The sequence below is a fragment of the Haemorhous mexicanus genome, chromosome 2 (genome assembly GCF_027477595.1).
Source record: "Haemorhous mexicanus isolate bHaeMex1 chromosome 2, bHaeMex1.pri, whole genome shotgun sequence".
Lineage (NCBI taxonomy): Eukaryota > Metazoa > Chordata > Aves > Passeriformes > Fringillidae > Haemorhous > Haemorhous mexicanus.
Window position 1 is genome coordinate 16,264,888 of NC_082342.1, and position 20,238 is coordinate 16,285,125.

Genomic DNA, 20,238 nt, shown 5'->3' on the forward strand with positions numbered 1-20,238 from the left:
AAGCTGAAACTATGACCTAAACAATCTCACTATGTAAATGCTCTGAGGATAAACCTACATAATTTGTCTTAAGCTTATGCAAAACCAGAAAATGATGATGAACAGTATTCCTGACATTATTAAGGCTGGTGTTAAAAGCCACAATCTACACCATATTTATCATACATAGGCATTTCTCCTGCATTTTTCCTTCAATTCTAACCCTACGAACCAAACCAGCCAGTCAGTTTACTTCTCAGTTATGAATATACCTTCCGCTCTCTTATTCTGTTAAATATTATGGTTTGCTGGTTGTTAAGGGTTTGGTGGATGGGTTTTTGTTTGTTTGTTTGTTTTTGGGGTGGTGGTGGTTCTTTGGTGGGTTTTTTCCCTTTGGTTCATGGGCGGTGGGGGGGGGGGTGTGATTTGGTTTTTTTTTTTTACCTAGTTTTCTTCTTTTTTTAAGGCTCCATGACAAAAATGTGACCAAAACTTAAACATCTTACCGTTTCTACACTTGTTTCTTTAATTAATAAATGTTTGTGTTAACAAGAGACGTTTAAAAAGCTACATTTTGAGACTGTCCAGACTATACTTAAAGGAAAATACACGTACTCAGAGTTATAGGAGTAGTAAGAGTCACAAAATACAGTCCCTAACCCTGTAATCCAATCTTGCACATGCAGCCCCACAGACTTTATTGGGCCTATCAGCACAAGGAAAGCTTGCAGAATCCCACCATGTACACTCTGATGTTTACTGGATATTTGGCATTAAATGATACAGGAGAGATTCTCTGGCCTTTCATTTAAAAGCCTTACATTTATTTTACCTCTGGAAATTTAACTTGAATTCTGGTGTCAGAGAAGTACTAGGATCTGTGATTGTTCCTCAAATGGAACTGCTTGCACATACAGGAACATCTAGCTATTTAAGGCTGTGTATCATCTTAATCAAGGTAAATCCACTCTACTGTTAACACTTTCTAAATACTTATTCACTCAAACAGAACTCATTTGAAGAGAGCACTATGAAAAATTATCCTCTTAGAGAAAAAACATCAATACTATTAATGCATGGGAACATGATCACCAATACACACACATCCTGTGCATTAAAATGACTCCTTTACAACCACTCAATAATCAAAAGGGGGAAGGGGTGTCCACTTCAGAATTATCTTCTTTATTTCACACTAAGCAAATGTTCACAAACAAACTTACAAGTCAGAAGCTTCTTACAAGTATCTTTTCCATATATGTATATGTACTGTATCTCTAGGAGAGATGTCTGTATGTTCAGATGATGAGGTGCACAGGCACTGTCAGAAGTGGCATTATCCCACTGGTTAAAAGTATAACAAATTAGCATTATTTATGTGCAGAAGAGGCACGGTGCTCTCAGAAGCTAAATATTAAGCTTCTGATAAAATAATTTTGGTGAAGTCTTGCTAAGCAGCAAGTTAAGGATCTGTGCCTGCATGATATGACTCGTTGCTTCGTCAGGAAGGACTTGCACGTTAAATGCAAACATTTGGAGTCATCTGTTCATGCCCTCCTCAAAACACCTAAAAAACTGTGGACTTGTCCTCAGCTGCCAGGAAAACACCAGCAGAAATGTACTATAATTGCCACCAAGACCAAAAAAGCAATTTCTACAGGGTTCTCCTGGCAGATCACCCCACTTATGGTAACTGCTGCTCAGGGAGCAGTTCCTTCCCCAGAGCTGTCATTATAATTGCAAGGCTGAACACAGGCAGCAGGAGGGTCCCTACTGTGTCCCCCAGGTCCCACCTTGCTCCATACTGTTTGTCACTGGCCATCAGGGGCTGGTGGACAAGCTTTCTGCACATCTCCAGCACCAACACATATGTAACAAAGCCACACCAAAATGTAGGATAACTGGTGCCAAGCAGTTTAGCTGGGCAATACAAAGATTCTGCTTTCATTTTAAGTACCATTCTTCCACAAGGACAAAGAGGTGTTTCAAATGGGTTTGCAGAGGCCTTTAGAGGGGTGGAGATGAGGAAGAAGGCATCCAGACCTTGGTGTTCCTTTCAGACCTCTCTGAACATCAGACTCTTGCAAAATAGTCGTAGATGCTCTCATTTAGATATGCAAGATCTGTTTCCTCCACTCTTAATAGCCACTGGGCTAGAGCTGGCCAGAGACACATTTTACTTGAGCAAGTAGAAAAACAAAGACAGGAAAAAGCAGCAGTAGGTGCTCTACACCACACACCTTGCCCTTCCCCAAAGACTCAGCTACAGTATCATCAAAAACAGGATGAAGTCACAGCTGCAGCCACAAATCAACAACTTTTGCCTTTCCATGTGCACCTCACGTGGCAAAACTGTGGAGTGCTTATGCAGCAACGAAAGGAGGACAGGGGGTTTCTCTACCTGCCCTACATTAAAACACAAGTGATGGCCTAAAGACCAAATGTCCAATATGGGGGAAAAAGAAGAAGAAAGCACAGCTGGTGGCAGAGAGGAGGCACATTTGCCTGGCTCACTGACTTCTGCCTACTTCCTTTTTACTGGGAGGAGGCGTTTTAACTTCACTGCTTACAAGAAATTTCCTATTAGAAAGCTGAGGTTTCCAGTGTGTTTTTATTGCATCTTCCAAAGTTCCATCATCAGAGCAGGGCATATTACTATAGGAATACTGTAAGGCATTATAATAAATAATAAGGAATGTCATGGCTAGTAAAATATGTAATGTGAAAACATACAAAAATTAATTTCACTGTGTACAGTTTCTTTTAAAATTCTGTACTTTTCACATTTTCCTGTCAGACACATATAGGCATAGTCACTAATTAATATAAACAGTAGAGAAAAACATAAGCCACTGTAACTTTACTTTCACTTATTTAAGCTAATAATCAATTTTAATGAAAAAATTCTTTTAAAAATAAAAATTAACTACAAAGCTGACTTAAGAATCTACGAGGAAGCTCACATTTCCTGTGTGTTCATTTATGTGGAGATGAACATGCAGTAGATGATTTGAAATATCCTGCTGCCATAAGATCAACAGGTTAGATGCTAATAAGAACAAAAAGAAAGAATAAAAGAAGACAGAGAAAACAAAAGAAAAATAATCCAAAGCAACAAAAAGCAGAAATACATATTCCTGTCACAAAAAAGGAGTTTTGATTCAAAAGACCAACACAAGCCTTACTTCCACTACCACCAAAGCCTAGGAATTAATGTTTTCAAAATTTCTTAGGATGACCTTGTAACCCCAGGGCGCTTTTACCAAAATCCTGCAATTTGTCCACAGGCATCACAAGAGTCTTATGGCAGCATATGAGGAGCTGCATAAGCAGGATACAGGGCAGTGCCAGTCAGCACTCCCAGCTCAGAGATGAGGAGGGAACTCCTGCCATTCATCCCTTCCCAAACCAAAGCCCCAAACCTAAACCTTCTATATTCCATAGACAATAAGGTGTAATCTGCATAGAAAAGTGAGAGGACTGGAGATCTGAAAGAGATAATACTTTGATTAAACTCCTGGGAAAAATATTTTGGATATTTATCCAAATTTTCCTCTTGAATATTAAACACAGAGGATGTGAGCATGGGGAATGAGTTGAGGAAATCTTCCACGGCCATGCATGTGTTGTTATTTTGTAGCTGCAGCCAGAAGAGGAAAACGGCAGAACCAATTTTTTTGCACAGCTAAGGATTATCCCAGTCAGACAAAAACATGTTAGCCTGCTGTTACATACTGAAGTATTGTCATGAATGAGAAAAGCAAGCAAGGAGAAAATAAAACAATATCACACTGGTTTTGTATTAGAGACTTACAAAGAAAACCTTGGTATTGCTCCAAAGTACCAAATCACAGAATGTAATGAAGATGAAAACTTTCAAACATACAAGAAAAATCCAGTCCACAGCTAAAAGAAAATCCTAACATCTACAAAAAAGAAAATGAAATTATTTTACTTATGATCAGATAAATCAACAAAATATTATTGTCCAGTTTCTAAGTAGCAATAGAACACAGTCATTGGCGGAGAGGGTATTAAAAATGTTTGCCTTAAACCAACAATTAACAAAAAAACCCTAGCCCACCAACTTGGAAACCCTAGGTCTAGATACAAGCCTGAAGTCCTACCTAGCACCCAGAGATGCCTTGAGGCAGCATGACAAAACCAGTAAAATTCTTCAAAAAAGAAACACTATTCTCAACAGCTTCTAAGAGTTAAGAACTCTCTTCTATCAGAGAGCCTATAAAAACTGATCTGAATTATAAAAGATGCAGTTCACGAAGCAAATAGACATAAGAAATAGATAAGAAAGAAAACCCAGGCCTTAAAGGATAAAAATGAATTTATTTTCCTGAATGCTATATAAAGGTGGGGAATTCCAGCTTAGGGAGAAGTTCACAAACTTTCAAAGCTTAGCTCATATGTGTTCTGTGTTGTTCTGATAGAAAGAGATTTTTGGACAAATCAAACCAAACCCAAGAAGCAAAAAACCAAATCCCAAAACAAACAAACAGAAATGAAACCAAAACAAAGAAACAGGCAAACAAAGATGTAAAATTTCTGTGATGTGAAAGTCATACCTGGACATTTCACTGAACACAATAGCCACAAAAGCAGATAAAATTGATAAAAAAAAGTCAATTGACTCATTCTTACACAATACCCTTATACATGCACTGTTTAAGACAACTGTTTGAAGCAGAGCAACCCACGGGGCATAGTGGGGGAAAACCCAACAGAGTTGGTTTTAAAAAGTTCTTTTATTCATGACTTTCTTGGTAAAATTAGGAGCATCTGTGGATTCCCCCACCTCCTCCTTCTTCAGACAAGGCATCTCCTCTCAGAGCAGGCTGCAAATGATCAAATCAATGGAATCATGATCTTGATTGTCTTAACCAGCTCTCCATAGACATGAGTTCACAAGAGAGGCAGCTTCCTCAGACATTAGTAAAGACCTTTGATCTGTCTTTGAAGAAATTTTTCTCAGGATATTTAAAAGCCTGTGGTTTATTTTCATGTGTGGAGAAAAGCCACACTGAGGTGAACGCTCCCACACAAATGTCTCAACAAATCTACGCTTGTCAAAAATACCCTTGAAGAACATTAACATATATGCACTTTGAAGGCATACATTTTATTCTATAGTCCTCACTGTAGCCTTTGCTGCTTATTTCACAACTCATAGACGTAGGGCACTCCATACAAACACCAAACAGACATAAAATCCCATGAGTAAATTGGAAATGGAGATGGCTGCAAGGGTTAAGAAGTTTCAGTCTCAGATATCTAGACCAATTAGTGTGGGGTAACAAATTAACTTACACTAGATAACATATCCTAGATAATCCTTGCTTACTAACCATACATTTTCACTGAAAACAAAAACAAAATGCTTCACAACTTTGTGGCCTTTTACTGGGCTTTTGACAAAAGTATCTTATAAAGGCTACTTATTTGGTACTTGCTGTGAGCACCAAGCACGAGAGCATTGCACAGATACACACTTGGTACATGAGTACATTATTTAAAATGTCCTATGTATGTGTATGAAGACACACACATGCACACTGAAATACAAGAATTATCACTGGTTTCTTCCTTTTCTTTTGCTCACAGCTGTTCTAGCTAATAACATTGTAATGTTGTATTTCTTGAGTTGGATTCTTTTTGAAGAATTGTGATTATAGGCTGCTTTTCAAAGTGACCTTGTACCACATTACCAGCATGTTGAAGGGCACAGAAGATGACTATCACAAGCACTTTGACAGAGAAAATTTACCTTCTGTCATAAAGGCAGGACTTTATTACAGTAAACACCACTGAAATGGTGCTGGTACTGATGCAATTGTGCATCAGTAGGGAAAGTTAAACTCCTAAGTCAGAAGAGTAAAAATGGCACTGGGCTGAGTAAACTTCCTTTGCCTTTTATTCTTACAAGCTTCTCTTAGTTATATTCAGGTTTTGCATTGGAATTGTTTTGATAAATATTTCTAAAATGAGGAGATCTATCATGCTGCTAAAAACATGGGAATAAAAATATTCAATTTATAGTGGTTAAATCCTGCTTAGATGATTAAAATAGAACATTAAATATTCCCATTTTGGCAGTGACAGGATGTTTTAGAAAGTGAGAGAGAATACTATAAAAATGGGATTTTTAGGGTTTTTTAAACCTGCTATCACAAAACTCACCTTGAAATATTTATAGACTTACCACACAATGATGGTATTTTGGCTGCATCCAGTCTGCTGAGGGCAGCAAAAGAAGTGTGGGCAATTATCTAACCTATATTGTCAGGAAGACAAAAATTGCTGATTTTGTAGGTTCCCATTTACCAAAATCATGTTGAACCCAGGGAAGAAAGGGCCCATCTGCACTTAAGCAAACACATGGAACATTTAGGAGAGACTTGTGCAGTAAGAAACTTTCCCTGGTTTTTAAATTCTGCCAAAACATGTACTTACACAAAACTAATGCCATTGCTGAGACAATACCTTCACATAGGTTCACACCATGAACCTCTGAATTCATTTCCTAAGTTTCAGTAGAGAGAGGGGAAGCAAAAGCCAGGAGCTTTTGTATTAGGTATTATAATATATAGGTATATGTATAATGTACAGGTTTTGACCTGGGAGGCAAACGGATCTCATGTGAAAGAGTGATAAATGAGATATGAATGTATGAATGAGATCAGATTGATAACCTGTAAAACATAAAAGCCAGGAAAAACCCTCAATAATTTAATCTGTCATACAGACAGTGCAAGATTCACATTTTTTTGTTTAGCAAGAGAAGCAGATTGAATGGCATTGCAGAGTTTACCTTTTCTAACACCTGATGTTATAGCGACATTTCTTCACCAAAAATCTCTCTTGCACTAATCCTTATAAATAACCCACTATTAGTGTCTAATTGCAAAATATGTATGAAACATTTTACTTTAAAAACAAAGATAAAACAAACCTGAACCCAAGTGAGCATTCAGAACAAACACCCAAACTCCATTAATCTCAGAGGCAATTCAGCTAATTGTGTAAAATTCCCCTCAACCCTCTATTCCCAGCAGTTCGACGCTTAAGACATTCTATGTATTTCACTTTTGGTTCCTCCTCAACCTTCTGAACCCATATGGGTTCAGAAGGTTGAGGAGGAACCAAAAATATTTGGTTTGTGCACCTGCAACTTCAGAGTCCTCCCACTGCAATGAAACCCTTGGCTTCACACTGTGGCCTCATGGCAGGGGTAGCACTTCACAGAGAAGACAAATCACCTCAAGCATTTCCACCGGGTCTCAACTACTTGCTATAGGAATTGTACACTTGTAATGTGATAAATATACTGTCATCTTCCAAGACTACCATCAACTTGGCAAAATGCTGGACCACAAACTAGAAGAGCTGAATTCCTGTGGTGGAGAGAAAAGAAGGGTTTAGCAGAGGATGTTTCAAATTATTACTAGAGACAAGGAAAAAAAAAAAAATCGGTCCATGGTTTAAAGTACTGATTTCTGAGCTGGAAGCTTTGTGGAATCCAAACCTTCATTTCAAATTTCAAAAGAAATACCCAGGTTTGCCAAAGAAATGTTGTGTGAGCATCAAGGAGTTCAAACTCTTGATTTTCTCATGGATCATCACAAAGAGGTCTATAACCCAACCATCTGAAGAATCCTATTTAAAACAGAATTTGACATCTGTGAACGGGAGTATACATTCTTAACCATATATTCCTAATGTGAAAATTTCCAATTTGTTAAAGTTTTCATGCCGTGCACTGTGAATTGTGTGCTTTAAACTGCTAAATATGTGGGCAAACACCATTTAAGACTTAACAGGAGATGGGCTGAGATCAGTTTTTCTGCAGAATGGGCTTAACTTAAGCTCAAGGCCACAAACCCAAGAAATAGTCACATGGCACAGGTTCTTTTCTCTCCTTTTCTCCTGGCACAAAATCCAGTGGGAGGGGAATGTGTGTGTCTGTTTATCTGTATCTGTAGTTTGAGACACTACAAGAATGAAGACCAGATCACAAATTCACACACCAATAATGAAATGACAGGCAAGTAATACAGATATATCCTTCAAAAGAACCTGGTCAAAACCTCCCACGCCTTCTAAAGATGACTGTAAGCCTGCACATATGCAAAATGGACCTGGAAAGATCTTAGCTACCACACTCACAACATATCCTGCAAAGCACTACAGGAATGGAAGGGGGAGGAGGAGGAGGCAGCAGATGGTGGAAATCTCACAGTACCTTTACTGCGAGCAGAATACCATGATGACTCTAACACTGTTCAAAAGGCATCTTCCTGTCTCAGAAGAGGCTCCCTGTAGCCAAGGGATGAGGAATCTGGCTTGTGGTCAGAGGAACATAAACCACAACCCGCACAAAAATGAAATCCAGTTCTCACACATGCACTTTTCCTGTCTGGGAGTGTTCATATCTTTGGCTGAATCCAGACTTTCTTCCCATTTGAGTTACTGCTGCACTTGCAGGATCCCCAAGGGCTTCAAAGACCAAAATTTGACAAGATCCTGTGAGGAGGGAAACTAGCTGCTAATTTATTTTCTTTCTGCTGCTTGACTTCGTGCAACTCTGCATGCCAACAGGTGCATCAGGATACACAGGTAAGCACTCTTGCATCAGTCTTCCCAGAAAAATGGCTTAACCTTGCCATCTCCCTGCCAGGATGAAACACTTATTTATCCCAGATTCCCTGAGCGAAGAACCTGTTAAAGGAGTCTCTTTTCACTAAATGACCACCCTATGCACCAAAACAGCACAAGGTCTACAGAGAATGAGAGCACAGCTCAAATGACATAGCTGGTCATGGCACAGACCACCCCTCTGAACTGAACATCCCTCTGGATAGAAGCCATGGTTTTATGGAAAACACTAATGCAGTCGACCCAAAAGGAAGGGCTGTTTTCTTCGCAAGTGGGACAAATCCACCACAAAGCAATGTATTTCACTTAGGGGAAGAATAAATGTCCTAAGCACATTCTGTCAGAAGGCACCAGTTCCAGGAAAGGCTCAGTGATGCTGTGAAGTGGCCATATCCTGGGATTCTAATTATTAAAAAGACTTTTTCATGTTCTACCCCAGTTCAGTAGGTGCATTTGCTGGCCTAAAGCTCCCACCAGGACTGCAAAAGATGAACAACACAAACCTTTGTGGGACCCCCTCTTCTTCTTGCCCCAGTCCACAGTTATAGTGACAGGTAGAGGATTGCAGACCTCTTTCCAAAAGACATGTGCTTTGCACTCTCCCATTACATTGGTCTGACAAGCAATCAGATCTCAACTCCTTTTAAAAGTCAGTTTGTTGGTAGGAGTCCCATCCATTTCAGCAAATCAAAAGCACTGCCCTTTAAGGGATGATAAAACCAGAGCAACATAACTCCTTGGTTAGTCACAGATTTTTGCAAGAAGCAGCAAGTTCTTAACAATTCAGGGTCCTCACCCTGGGATTAATGGAATATGTAGTCCTGTGAGGGATTTTGCTAGCTCGTAAATCAATCACTGACTAAAAAGGAAAACACCAAAGGTGAAAATAAATGCCAAAATATCTCTTAAAACTCTAAGATGAAGCCATCTCTGAAGGATATTTCAGCCCTTCCCACAAAAGTTGCAGGGATTTTGGAACCACCTGCTAATTCACTGCTGCCAAAGAGACATATGCAGTTTAATCTCTACTTCAGAATATGATTGAGAGGGTGGAGACCAAGTTATCATAGAAACATTTCGTCCTTTATTCACCTGGCTCTTAAGGAAAGTATATTTTGACAGTTCAGATTACTTGTTCATCACCAAGAAAAGAAAATATCTCCTTTATATCCAGAAGGACAGCGTTCAGTTCAGAGATGAACAAGATCTTTAAAACACAGAACAGAAAATAAACTGTAGAAAGAACTGAATATGAACAGCTAAGAATAGAGGCAAACTTTTCTGAGTCTCTAACTTGCAATTATTTGATTTAGCAGAATGTTTCAGTGTAATCCAATGTCATTCCTCTTAGAATCTGGACCCAGTTTACCAAGCTGCACATATCTGATGAGCTTGAGAACCATTCCATTGTCACTTCAAGCAAGATACCAGAGCAAAATCTTCTGTAAAGCAGGCATCTCATAACATGAAGGAAAGCACAACAGTGCAGAACACAGGTCTTGTGCTCTTCCATTAGCACAGTTACAGAAAACTAATCTCTGTTAAGTACCAATCACAGTGGTCTGCGATTTCAGGAGACGTGACTTCTTGATCTGGATGCTCCCTTTCAATCTTTTAATTTTGATGCAAGCAATGGTACATAATGCATCATATGAGAATGCTGGCAAGCATCCTTCCTTCTTCTGTTTACATAGCTACAATTGAGCTCAACTGTTTAGCAATTGAGCCAAAACAGATGAAAGATCACAAATGCAAGGCACACACAATCAATTTATTTTTAGCAACTGTTGTTTACTGTTTTCTACAGCATCTTAATATTGTCATCCCTCCTGGTGGTACAGCGAAAAAGGGCTTAAATTAACTTCAATACAAAGGTTTGCCACAAGAGTCAGCTCTCCAGGAGAAATCACAGAGCCTCTGTGAATGACAAGAAGAAACAGTTTTTTCTTACCTCTTTCTTGCAAGACAGCTTTCATGTACACAGATGCCATCATTATATAATGTAAGTGTTGCTTGAGACAGATATGCAAAAAGGCAAATTTTATACTCATTAATCTAATGTTGAGAACCCAGGCTCACTGTTTTGGGTGCCACGAACAACATTTATGATACTCATAAATTTTATGGGTCTATTTACATTTTTACTTCGTGGAAAAAAAACCCAATGAAATAAAACGTTGCTCTTCATTAACCCTTCAAGAATATGGAAAGAGTTGCTCAAAACATAAAATAACCCAATGTACCAAAACACACTGGTGAAAAATTTCGAATGATGCTACTTCTGTCTTAAACGTCTCATTACCGTCATTCCAGGGTCTAATAGCATTGCAGAAAACTAGCACAATCTGAAATAGAATGGGTGTTTTTTATGTTTTGTGCCATGGTGCAAGGACATGAGTGGCTGATGATCTGTCCAAAATATCAGGTGTATTTTGAAGGTGAGTACCTTAGGTGGTGGCACATCTAAGGAGTCTGAAAATTTGAAAGTGGTGAGGAGTTTCAGGGTAGGTGAATGGGATGTTTGGTTTTGTCCATTTCTGAGGTCCCACTTTGCTTGTTACACCAGCAGTTACACTGTGCATTTGAAGTTTTAAATTGCCCTTCTGTTACTCATACCTACCTCCTCTGACAACCATATTAGCACTAACAGCCTTCTGTAGACAGACAATGCTGTAAATAATTGTGCCTATCAGAGTACAGGTAGTTAAGAAAGTTTAAATAAATGAACTGAGGAAGAATATGTTAAAGCAGGCTACTAATACCAGAGTGCTTGTGCCTCTCATCAGCAACATTCAAGTACCATTTTAAAAGTGCTTGAAGTATACCTTTAGTATTTCACTTCAACCTCTAATAATTCACATTAATTGCTTAATTGAATAATTATTTGCATTAGCAGATTTGATAGTAGGCACTGGCATTCAGGAATGTCAGAACAGAATACAAGTAAAGGGCACGTAAATGCTCTCAACAAGAAAAGGAAAAACTCTATCCTAGGAGACTGAAAAGATGTCATTCTCATAGGAGCACATCCTGTCTGGCAAGTCAGCTGGCCTTCCCAAGGACCAAGTGCAATAAGGACTGAGCTACCTGATTAGGAAGTAAACATGACAACCTAAAAGGGAGTCACAGTTAATGCTCTACAGCTCTGGATACAAGGCATGTGGCCTTGAAGCCAACAAAACACATACACTGCAAGAGTAAATGCAGGGGAGGATGTCCTTCTTGGACTGTTTTTCCAAGTTCAGGATTTCCAGGCGCACCCAGTTCCAAAGCTTGACAAGGTATGAGGCTCTTCCTCATATGCTGGTTTCCCTCTCCTTCCACAAGAAATGTCATATTGACATTTGTTGTCAACAAGTTAGTATCAAACTTGATGTCCAGTTTATACCACTGCTGCAACTTACATGCATGAAGGGGGTTTTCTGTGACTATTTATGCATTTCAGAGTGTCCTGTGCTTATGTTGTCAAAGCCCACAGACAAGCTCGAAGTACATTCAAGTTGCCTGATTTAGCTCACTACTCCTGCATTTGAACTTAAAAGCATAAACCTTTAATTACACACAAAAGCCAAGTAGGCACCCAGCATCTCACACTCAAAGGAAACCAACAGCCTTCTTCCCAAGTAATGATGATCTGTAAGCAAGAGGCAAAAGGTGAGTATCCTAATAAACACACCACAGTGAATAAAGGGAATCTGCATCTGACTGAAAAAACAGGATGAACACCAACTAAAACTACCCATCACCAGCTAACATTGCTGCCAGCCTGCTATGAACAACTCTTGGTTTCCTACATGCACTATAGGAAGCTCCCATCCTAACCTGACATTGTTGATGCTTCACAAAAAAGTTTCCAGGGCACACTGCCATGCAAATCTGACACCCCTTAGTTTTCCGAGACCTGGAAGAACAAGTTTTTCTTATTAATGAGTGCTTCAAATCAGACTAGAAGAGACTTCAACATTATAGAAAATGTCACGTTCTTTTTTGGTAATGTTTCTGATCAATCCACCCCACTCTCAGACGTCACTCATTATAAACCAAAAGCTACTTCCACCTCCTCTGTTCTTGCAGAAAAACAACAAAAGGAATCATTCTTCGCATTCAGTGGAAAGTTACTACAGTTAACGAATGCAGTCACAGAGTTTAAGATTTATGGTCAGAATCTGGTGGGAGTAGGGGAGGAGGCTCTCAAATAATGTTATCAGTCACAGAATTGAGGCAAAAAAGCAGCCAAGAAATCATCTAGTGCCTATCATAGACCATAATGATTTTCTGGACTTTTCAGAAATCAGCTTGGCAGTTTAATAAGAAAAATTGTGCCTTATTTATGTTTCGAACATGTTGAATTTCACCTTTGAATCACACGATCAGGTTATTGTTTGCTAGATGGTATCCATGACCACAGTTTTCCAGCAGAGGTGGACTATAATCCATTCGTTCCTTAATCTGAGTGGCGATAACCAAAACACAAGTTCCTGAGGTTAATCAATATTTACTCAGTGTTAGTCGTTTATCTGCAAAGGCATTAGAGTATGTTTCTTTAACAGTGGCACTTCAAAGGGGCCTAGTTAGGAAAAGTCTCCCTTTCACCAGGTGCTAATACCTCTAGAGTGCTGGACTCAAGCACTAAAGAAGTAGCAAGGTTTTATACTGTGTTGTTTTAAGAGTCAACAAGTCATAATCTGCAAGGTAGTTTGGTTTTGGTGGTGATGGCGCTGGGGAGGGAGCATTTACAGTGCTGTTCACTTCTTGCAGTCTGGATGTGTTTGTTAGTCCCTGCATTTTACCAAACATGGATAACGCAGCCTCTGTAGCTTGTAGGAGTGAAGGATTGCTTTTGTGCTCTCTCTTGGGTAAACAAAGGAAAACAGACCACTATTAAAGTGGAACAGAAAGATCTTCCTAGTGAAAAGCTTCTGAACCTAAATCTGCCTCGTCATAATAAGTATCTATCTGAAAGGTGAGGTAGGCCTTGTCACCAAATAGGAAACGTGGTTTGCAGTGATGCACCCAGCACTGCTGCTAAAGATGATGCCTTTAGAGCATCAAGGAGGGAACTGTTACAATGGCATAAGACCAGTGCACACTCACTCCACTACAGACATTCAGTAAGGATCACAGCCCAGTCCTGTTGGTGTGCATAAGGTTGTCAGCTTTTGTCAAATGACAAATAGCTTTGTGTGGAAGGAGAATTACCATTCTGGAGGCAATAACACCCACCATTAATTATGGTAACAGTTTTACAGTCTCTGTTAGCTAAAACAATTACTTTTCTCCCCAATTTCCTTCAGCTTCAGAGATATAAACCATGCATTCCAGAACTAACAGCACCGAAAGCCCAACCAGACCAAAGCTGAGCCAGCCGAGGGCAAAAGACCACCACAAAGAAGAGGCTGGTTCCAGTGGGAAAGGAAATGCACAAACACAGCAGAAAGAGAAGGACGATGTAGCCCGAGCCAGCACCATCCTGAGAAGTCCAAAAGCACAGAAAACACAAAAAACTTCCGTCAAGAAAAGAGAGGATCTCTCTCGTGATGACTTGCTATTTCTTCTCAGTGTCCTCGAGGGTGAATTACAGGTAATGTATTGTCCTGCTTTATGCTCCAAATTAAAATACACTCCACCCTCCATCCCCATTATCTCCTCCACCACAAACATATACTCCTTTTATTTTAAGAAAACACCTTACACAGCCTGATACAGGACAAATATGAACTGCAGTATACAAAAAAAACCCCAAAATTGTATCTATTAGAGCTATCAGACAGGAAACATGATCTTTTTATCACGAGGAACTCACAAAGCAGACAACTCATAAAACTTGCTAGTTGTGCTGCCCCATTCTAAGTATCTTGAATACAAAGTATTTGTCATTGTACGGTTGATACAGAACATATTACAGACCTTCAAGATATTTTACTTAATTATGTCTTATCCTCCCACTCCTATGAAGCCATGAGCTTTACTCTCTATGAACCGGTATGTGCCACTTCACATGAAGTAACTCATTTAACAGTATTGTAACACATATGGCTAGAAAAATCAAAATAGCCATTTTATTTCCCATAATACAAAGCAAAAGTGTTACATGCCACTTAGTCCACAGGTTACTGGATTTTAAGAGTGAGCATTTTTCTAACTAGAAAAGGAGCCATCTGTCAAGCGGCAAATGATGCTTAACCTGGTCAAACATCGTTTCAGGAAGTGGAAACCAGATTTCTAGTGAGCAGGGAAAATATTTCTGTGGCAGGCTTACTACACAGAAGCAGTAATTTTAAAACTGCTTACAGGCACAGGAAAAAGCAACCTGGCTAAAGTGGCCTAAATGCGTGTAGCACATGGTGTCAGAGTTTATTACCTAGACAGTACCTGGGTAGTTCTATTCTTAAAGTGTGTGGTATGTTTATATAATAACACAGACATGCTGAACAGAACAACCATGTGATATGAATATTTAATAGCTGCACCAATATTTGAGGGTAGATTCAAGGCAAACTTCTACAGATTGTTTCATTATCCAAACAGAACAATTTCCTTGTTTGCAAAACATTTCTCTCCTGCCCACTTCGCCTTTCTTAATTTAGGTTAAAGTTCAGATGTCACACATTTTTATATATTTATTTATATTATACACACACTCTTCATTACATGTGCATCATATAAATATAAATATATATATATATATATATATATATACACACTCTTCAATTATTAAGGTTTAAAGCTGGAATGGGGAAATGAGAAATTGGAAAACAATGCACCTTACATGAACATTTTAAATCACATCTGAAATTTAAAAGGAAGCAGCACTATGAATGAAAAAGATAGGGAGTCATCTTTTATCCCTTATTTTCCACCTCATGTACTGCCAAGTCAAATCATTGAAGATCAGCTGTCAATCCAATCATAACAAAGTTTCTAATTTGGATGTCATTCCTTTCCAAGTTCCAGAACATTCAAGGTGTACAAAGACCACTCTGCTATTTTTTTCTGCTAAGGATTAGAAATAGACTATTTTATATTTTAACATTTGTTTAAACAGTCATAAATGGGGATACAGAAGTCTTCCAGCCAAAAGGAGTCAGACTAGAATTCTCACCCTCCCCTGGAATACCCTTCTCTCTTATTTCCTTCCTTCCTATTCTATCCTTCTAGGATTAGCAAATACTTGTTTTTAACTGAGATGACTGCAGAGCACAGCTGTTTGAGACAGTTCATGTAGTTTGTATCCCTGCAACAGGGCAGGGGGGTAACCTTCACCACCAGAGGATGCAGAGTGGGGGCGGGGGGAAACCCAAGAGGGTTTCTGTAGTGGGTTTAAACTACAGAAGTCATCTACACCCAAAACATACAGAATGCACAACACTTTCAGGTTTCAAGATGTACTTCGCCCTAAAACTTTTTCTTGTGAATGCTACACATTAGTCCAGAAACAGCAAAACTACATAATCATTAAAGAAGTACTTAAGCTTTGATGAAGGGTCTGAAGATCTTGGAGTTTATGTTGAACTAATAAAATACAAAGACCAATACTTCCCTCACGCTTTTCAACTGTCTTCACATTACTTTACACACACAGTGTTATTTTAGAAGTTTTTCAGTTATCTTAAAAACAAAAGCAGAGAGTTAACCTGTAAATACATAAATAAGGTTTAACAAGATAAAGCCTTAATTTGTGTTTCTGCAGGCTCAAGATGAAGTTATAGGAGTACTTAAGGCTGAAAAAATTGACTTAGCTTTGCTTGAAGCACAATATGGCTTTGTTACTCCCAAGAAGGTGTTAGAGGCACTCCAGCGAGACGCTATTCAAACAAAGGCTGAGCAATGGCAAGAAGATGTCTATGAAAAGCCTATGGGAGAGGTAAGAATGAGTAATTGATATTTAACCACAGTTCCCACCAAATTCAACAGAAAATCTCACCCACTGCTGGGGAAGGAGGCAAATGAGCTCTAAATCTGGAATGGAACATGAGTGTGAGTGAGTGCAGAACAAAGTCCAGGGTCCAGCTGGGACCTGAACCTAGTGATCCTCACTTATACTGCAGACTGTGGGCTTTACACATCAACATACATGATTCTGTCTAATTCAAACCATCTTATGTTTCTTTTCTTTTCCCCTTTTGTTATCCACATTCCCAGCCCATACAAGCAGAAGCCTTGTCAGTCCCCACTTGTGTCATGAAGGCCCATCTTACCAGTGGCTACAGAGGCCCTCCAGCAGCAATGACACAGCTGTGCACCTCTGCATATCCCTGCTCCCATTAACTCAGGAGCAGTCATGGGGATACCTGCTTGGTCTGAAGAGTTACTATAATGAGCTGGCATTAGAAACTTCATCCAGGCAGAAATCTAATATTCTCAGGTTATACCTAAGTAACCTTTAGTTTAATTACACTGCAGCAGCAGCCGCCATACTTTCTGAACAATGTTATCTGATTCATTTCTGCCCTGCAATGCAAATCACTGGATATTAAAACACCTTCACATCAGATTGTGTTTTTTTATCCCAGGTAGTTGTCTCCAATTCAGATAAACATTTTTTAACATACTGCTCAGTATAGATAAACATCAAAAATAAAAGCAGAAATTATGAATAAAAGTCATCTATCAAGTGTTTTCCAAGTTTTTTCAACAAAAGTGTACCTAAGGACACAGAGATAATTTCAGACAAAATTTTGTCAGGCAAAAGATCAACTCTCATTTCAGAAGCTCAAAGGTTAAAACTCTGGTTGTAATCCGAAACAGATAAAGTTCACCTGTGAAGCTTAATTTCTTTTAGAACATTGTGGTATTATGTCACACAAAATTTGAGCACAAATGGAAATGATTTGAGAAGTCCAAAACAGTTTGAAAATATAAGCTCAGTCTGTTACTTTATGTAAGTTTATACACTCTCTCCTTCTTACATTTAATGGCAGAAAAATAATTTCTAGCACCACTGGATTTGGCAATTTCAAAAGGCAAAGGTAAACACCTGTGAGCAACTGAAAGGGTAGAAAGACCACTGCCACTTCTTGGTCTTGGTAAACCAAAGAATGCTGTAATAGGCAGACATTCCACAATTTCAGTTTCAAAATCCCCCTGAATTATGTCAGAGATACATTTTGTTGTTTTTCTGGAGGTGTTTTTTTGTTTTGTTTTTTTGTGGTTTTTTTTGTTTTTTTTTTTTTTTTTTTTTTTTTTTTTTTAAACACATATAAAGACCAAAGGAGAGGTGGAACCAGCCACCAAGTCCAGGAACAGACCGTTTAAATTCTCCCCTTTGCTACTAGGATGATGTACCTTTGTATCTGCATGTGCATCTCACCCTTGAGAGTTTTGCCTGGGAGCTCTGAACACAGAGAATCTTCCCGAAACTCAAGAGAAATTACAATTAATTTCACAAAACAACTGTAAGACTTCCAGTCCTCTGACATTCTCTCACAATTCTCTTATCTATTCTAAACACAAACTTTCTTGACAAATTTGATTAAGAATGTAGTGGGGAAATTTGATAACTGGAGAACTTTACTCATTGGGAACAAGATTCATAGCTGAAGAAGTGTAGAAAGCAGCATTAATACATCTTCCTCTGCAAAACCTATGAGAAATGGGACAGACCAAAACCATTTCTTCTTTGGCCATGAGGAGATAGTAATTCTTTTTTTTTTTTGAAAACAGGTTTTTTCAAACTTGCTCTACAGCTATTTCTTTCTGCAACCTAAAAAATTTCAGATAAGATTACTGTTAGCACTCATATTTGAGGGCCATAAAAGAAACTAGACTTTTATTTTGGTTTTGTTTCTGATTCAAAGGCCTGAAAAGGTTTTCCATTTCTGCGTAGTTTATAAATTTAGAAGTAGTCCATTTTTGTGAAAAAAATCTGTCTTCAGATCAATCTCCACTTCTCTTGAATAGACAATGAAGAGTATTCAACATTCTAGTAAATTCAGAATAACAATATAAGAATTTTCCCTGATTCAAAAATAAACAATGTTTTTTAAAGGAATCAAAAAAATCAGAGATGGTGATGTAGGAAAAGAGAGAAAGATGAAGACACTGCCGAATTTGTGGTGTCTTTTTCTCTTCTCTTCATAGCATCAGAAAGCAGATTCTGGTTTCTAACTTTCCCAATAATATAGCCAAAGATTAAAAAAAATCATGCGCCTCACTGTTTGAAATAGAATGAACCTCCTACCACTTTGAGAGCTCCTCTAAAAGAAGTGAAATGAGAGGAAAGCCTGTATATTGCATCCATCAAGGATAATTAAAAATTGAATCAATTTTTGAAATCCCATTGCTGATCACCTTGGGGAAAGATGCACCCTCATCAGTATTTTAACAGTCTATTCGACTGTGTCCTCACAATATCTGGTAAGTGTTGGTAAAACTTTCCAAGGAAACTTGCCCTCCACAGCTGTAGGGCACCAATAAGTCAGTCACAGGAAGAGACTGAAACAGCAGTGTTGACAAGGCGGCATTCGGGAGAAGACCACCAATGTATCTGCATGGAAATTTGGCTCAGCTAGGGTTGAAAAACGCAAGGGAAGAAGTGCTCCCAAAATCTCTGGTAATCCTAAACTCAGGATCATACATTTATAAACAATGACTGTGAGGATATTATTAACAGGAATAATATTACACTGAACTTTGGATACAAAAATGTAACTATGCTGGATTTTCTTCTGGCACACCACCAAACACAAAACAATCTGAAAAGAGAAAGATGAACAGTTCAGTTCTGATGTCATGGGTATGAGATACACCATCCTAGTTTTATTTCAGTCAAGACTTAGCGGCAGGCTGTAGTTAAACTATTAAATTCATGTGAATTTTTAGCTTGCTCATCTACTCACAGTTACGTAAGGCTATGCCTCTGATTTTCCATTGTATTGTACAGCGTGTTCAAGTATTAATTCTAGCAAAAAGCCCATATGGTTAGCAAGAACAAAACAACAAATCACTTAATTAAGATTTTATCACTTTAATTTTCAACAGAAGACATTTATACTGCTGCTTATTAGTCCTCTGTGGTTTTTAGCTAAGAACTGTGTAGGCTGAGTAAACTTGTGTGCATGCATGTAAATGGCTATTTCTGCATGGGCAGATCTAGCATTTGGCCAGAGCAATCTGAGGAACACAGGGCTGTTGGAGACCCCTCTGTGTGAGGATTCCACACCAGCAGGGGTTCGCACGTGACTTCTCTCTCTTCTCTGCTGGAGACGTGGGAGTCAGCCACAAGATCTCACAGGGAAAATGCAAGAGTCAAATTTGTTCCCAAGGGAGGTGCCCTCATCTTGCAGAGGGCCACATCATTTTCTGAACAAACCACATGGAAGTGCAGCAACCCAGTCCCAGGCTGTGCTCTGTGTGGTCAGGCAGGGAGGGAAAGGTGTGCTGCACCCCTGTGTCATAAAGCCAAATGCCCATTCCTGTTAAGTATCTCACACACAGATCTCAAGCGTGTGCATCAATTGTGATACAGGATTGCTGTCTCTCCAATTCTCTCCTTTATGAGCCATCTGTACCAGGAGACAGTCCTAGCACTTCTTCCCTTCCCTCACGAGCTCACAACCTCCACCTTGTTCCCAGCCACAACAGCCAAATACT

General features: G+C 38.9%; 2 protein-coding genes across 3 annotated transcripts in view; one reads left to right on the forward strand and one right to left on the reverse strand.

Moving 5' to 3' along the window:
* Positions 1–20,238, reverse strand: part of CMSS1 (cms1 ribosomal small subunit homolog) — a 221,776-nt gene that overhangs the window by 126,431 nt on the left and 75,107 nt on the right. The gene's annotated exons all lie outside the window — the stretch shown is intronic.
* The window catches only part of FILIP1L (filamin A interacting protein 1 like), a 63,112-nt gene continuing 56,816 nt past the window's right edge, over positions 13,943–20,238 (forward strand). The window contains exons 1-2 of the mRNA XM_059874059.1: positions 13,943–14,227; positions 16,337–16,510. Of these exons, the coding sequence (XP_059730042.1) occupies positions 13,958–14,227; positions 16,337–16,510 (444 nt within the window). The 5' untranslated portion in view covers positions 13,943–13,957. The remainder of the gene's footprint in view (positions 14,228–16,336; positions 16,511–20,238) is intronic.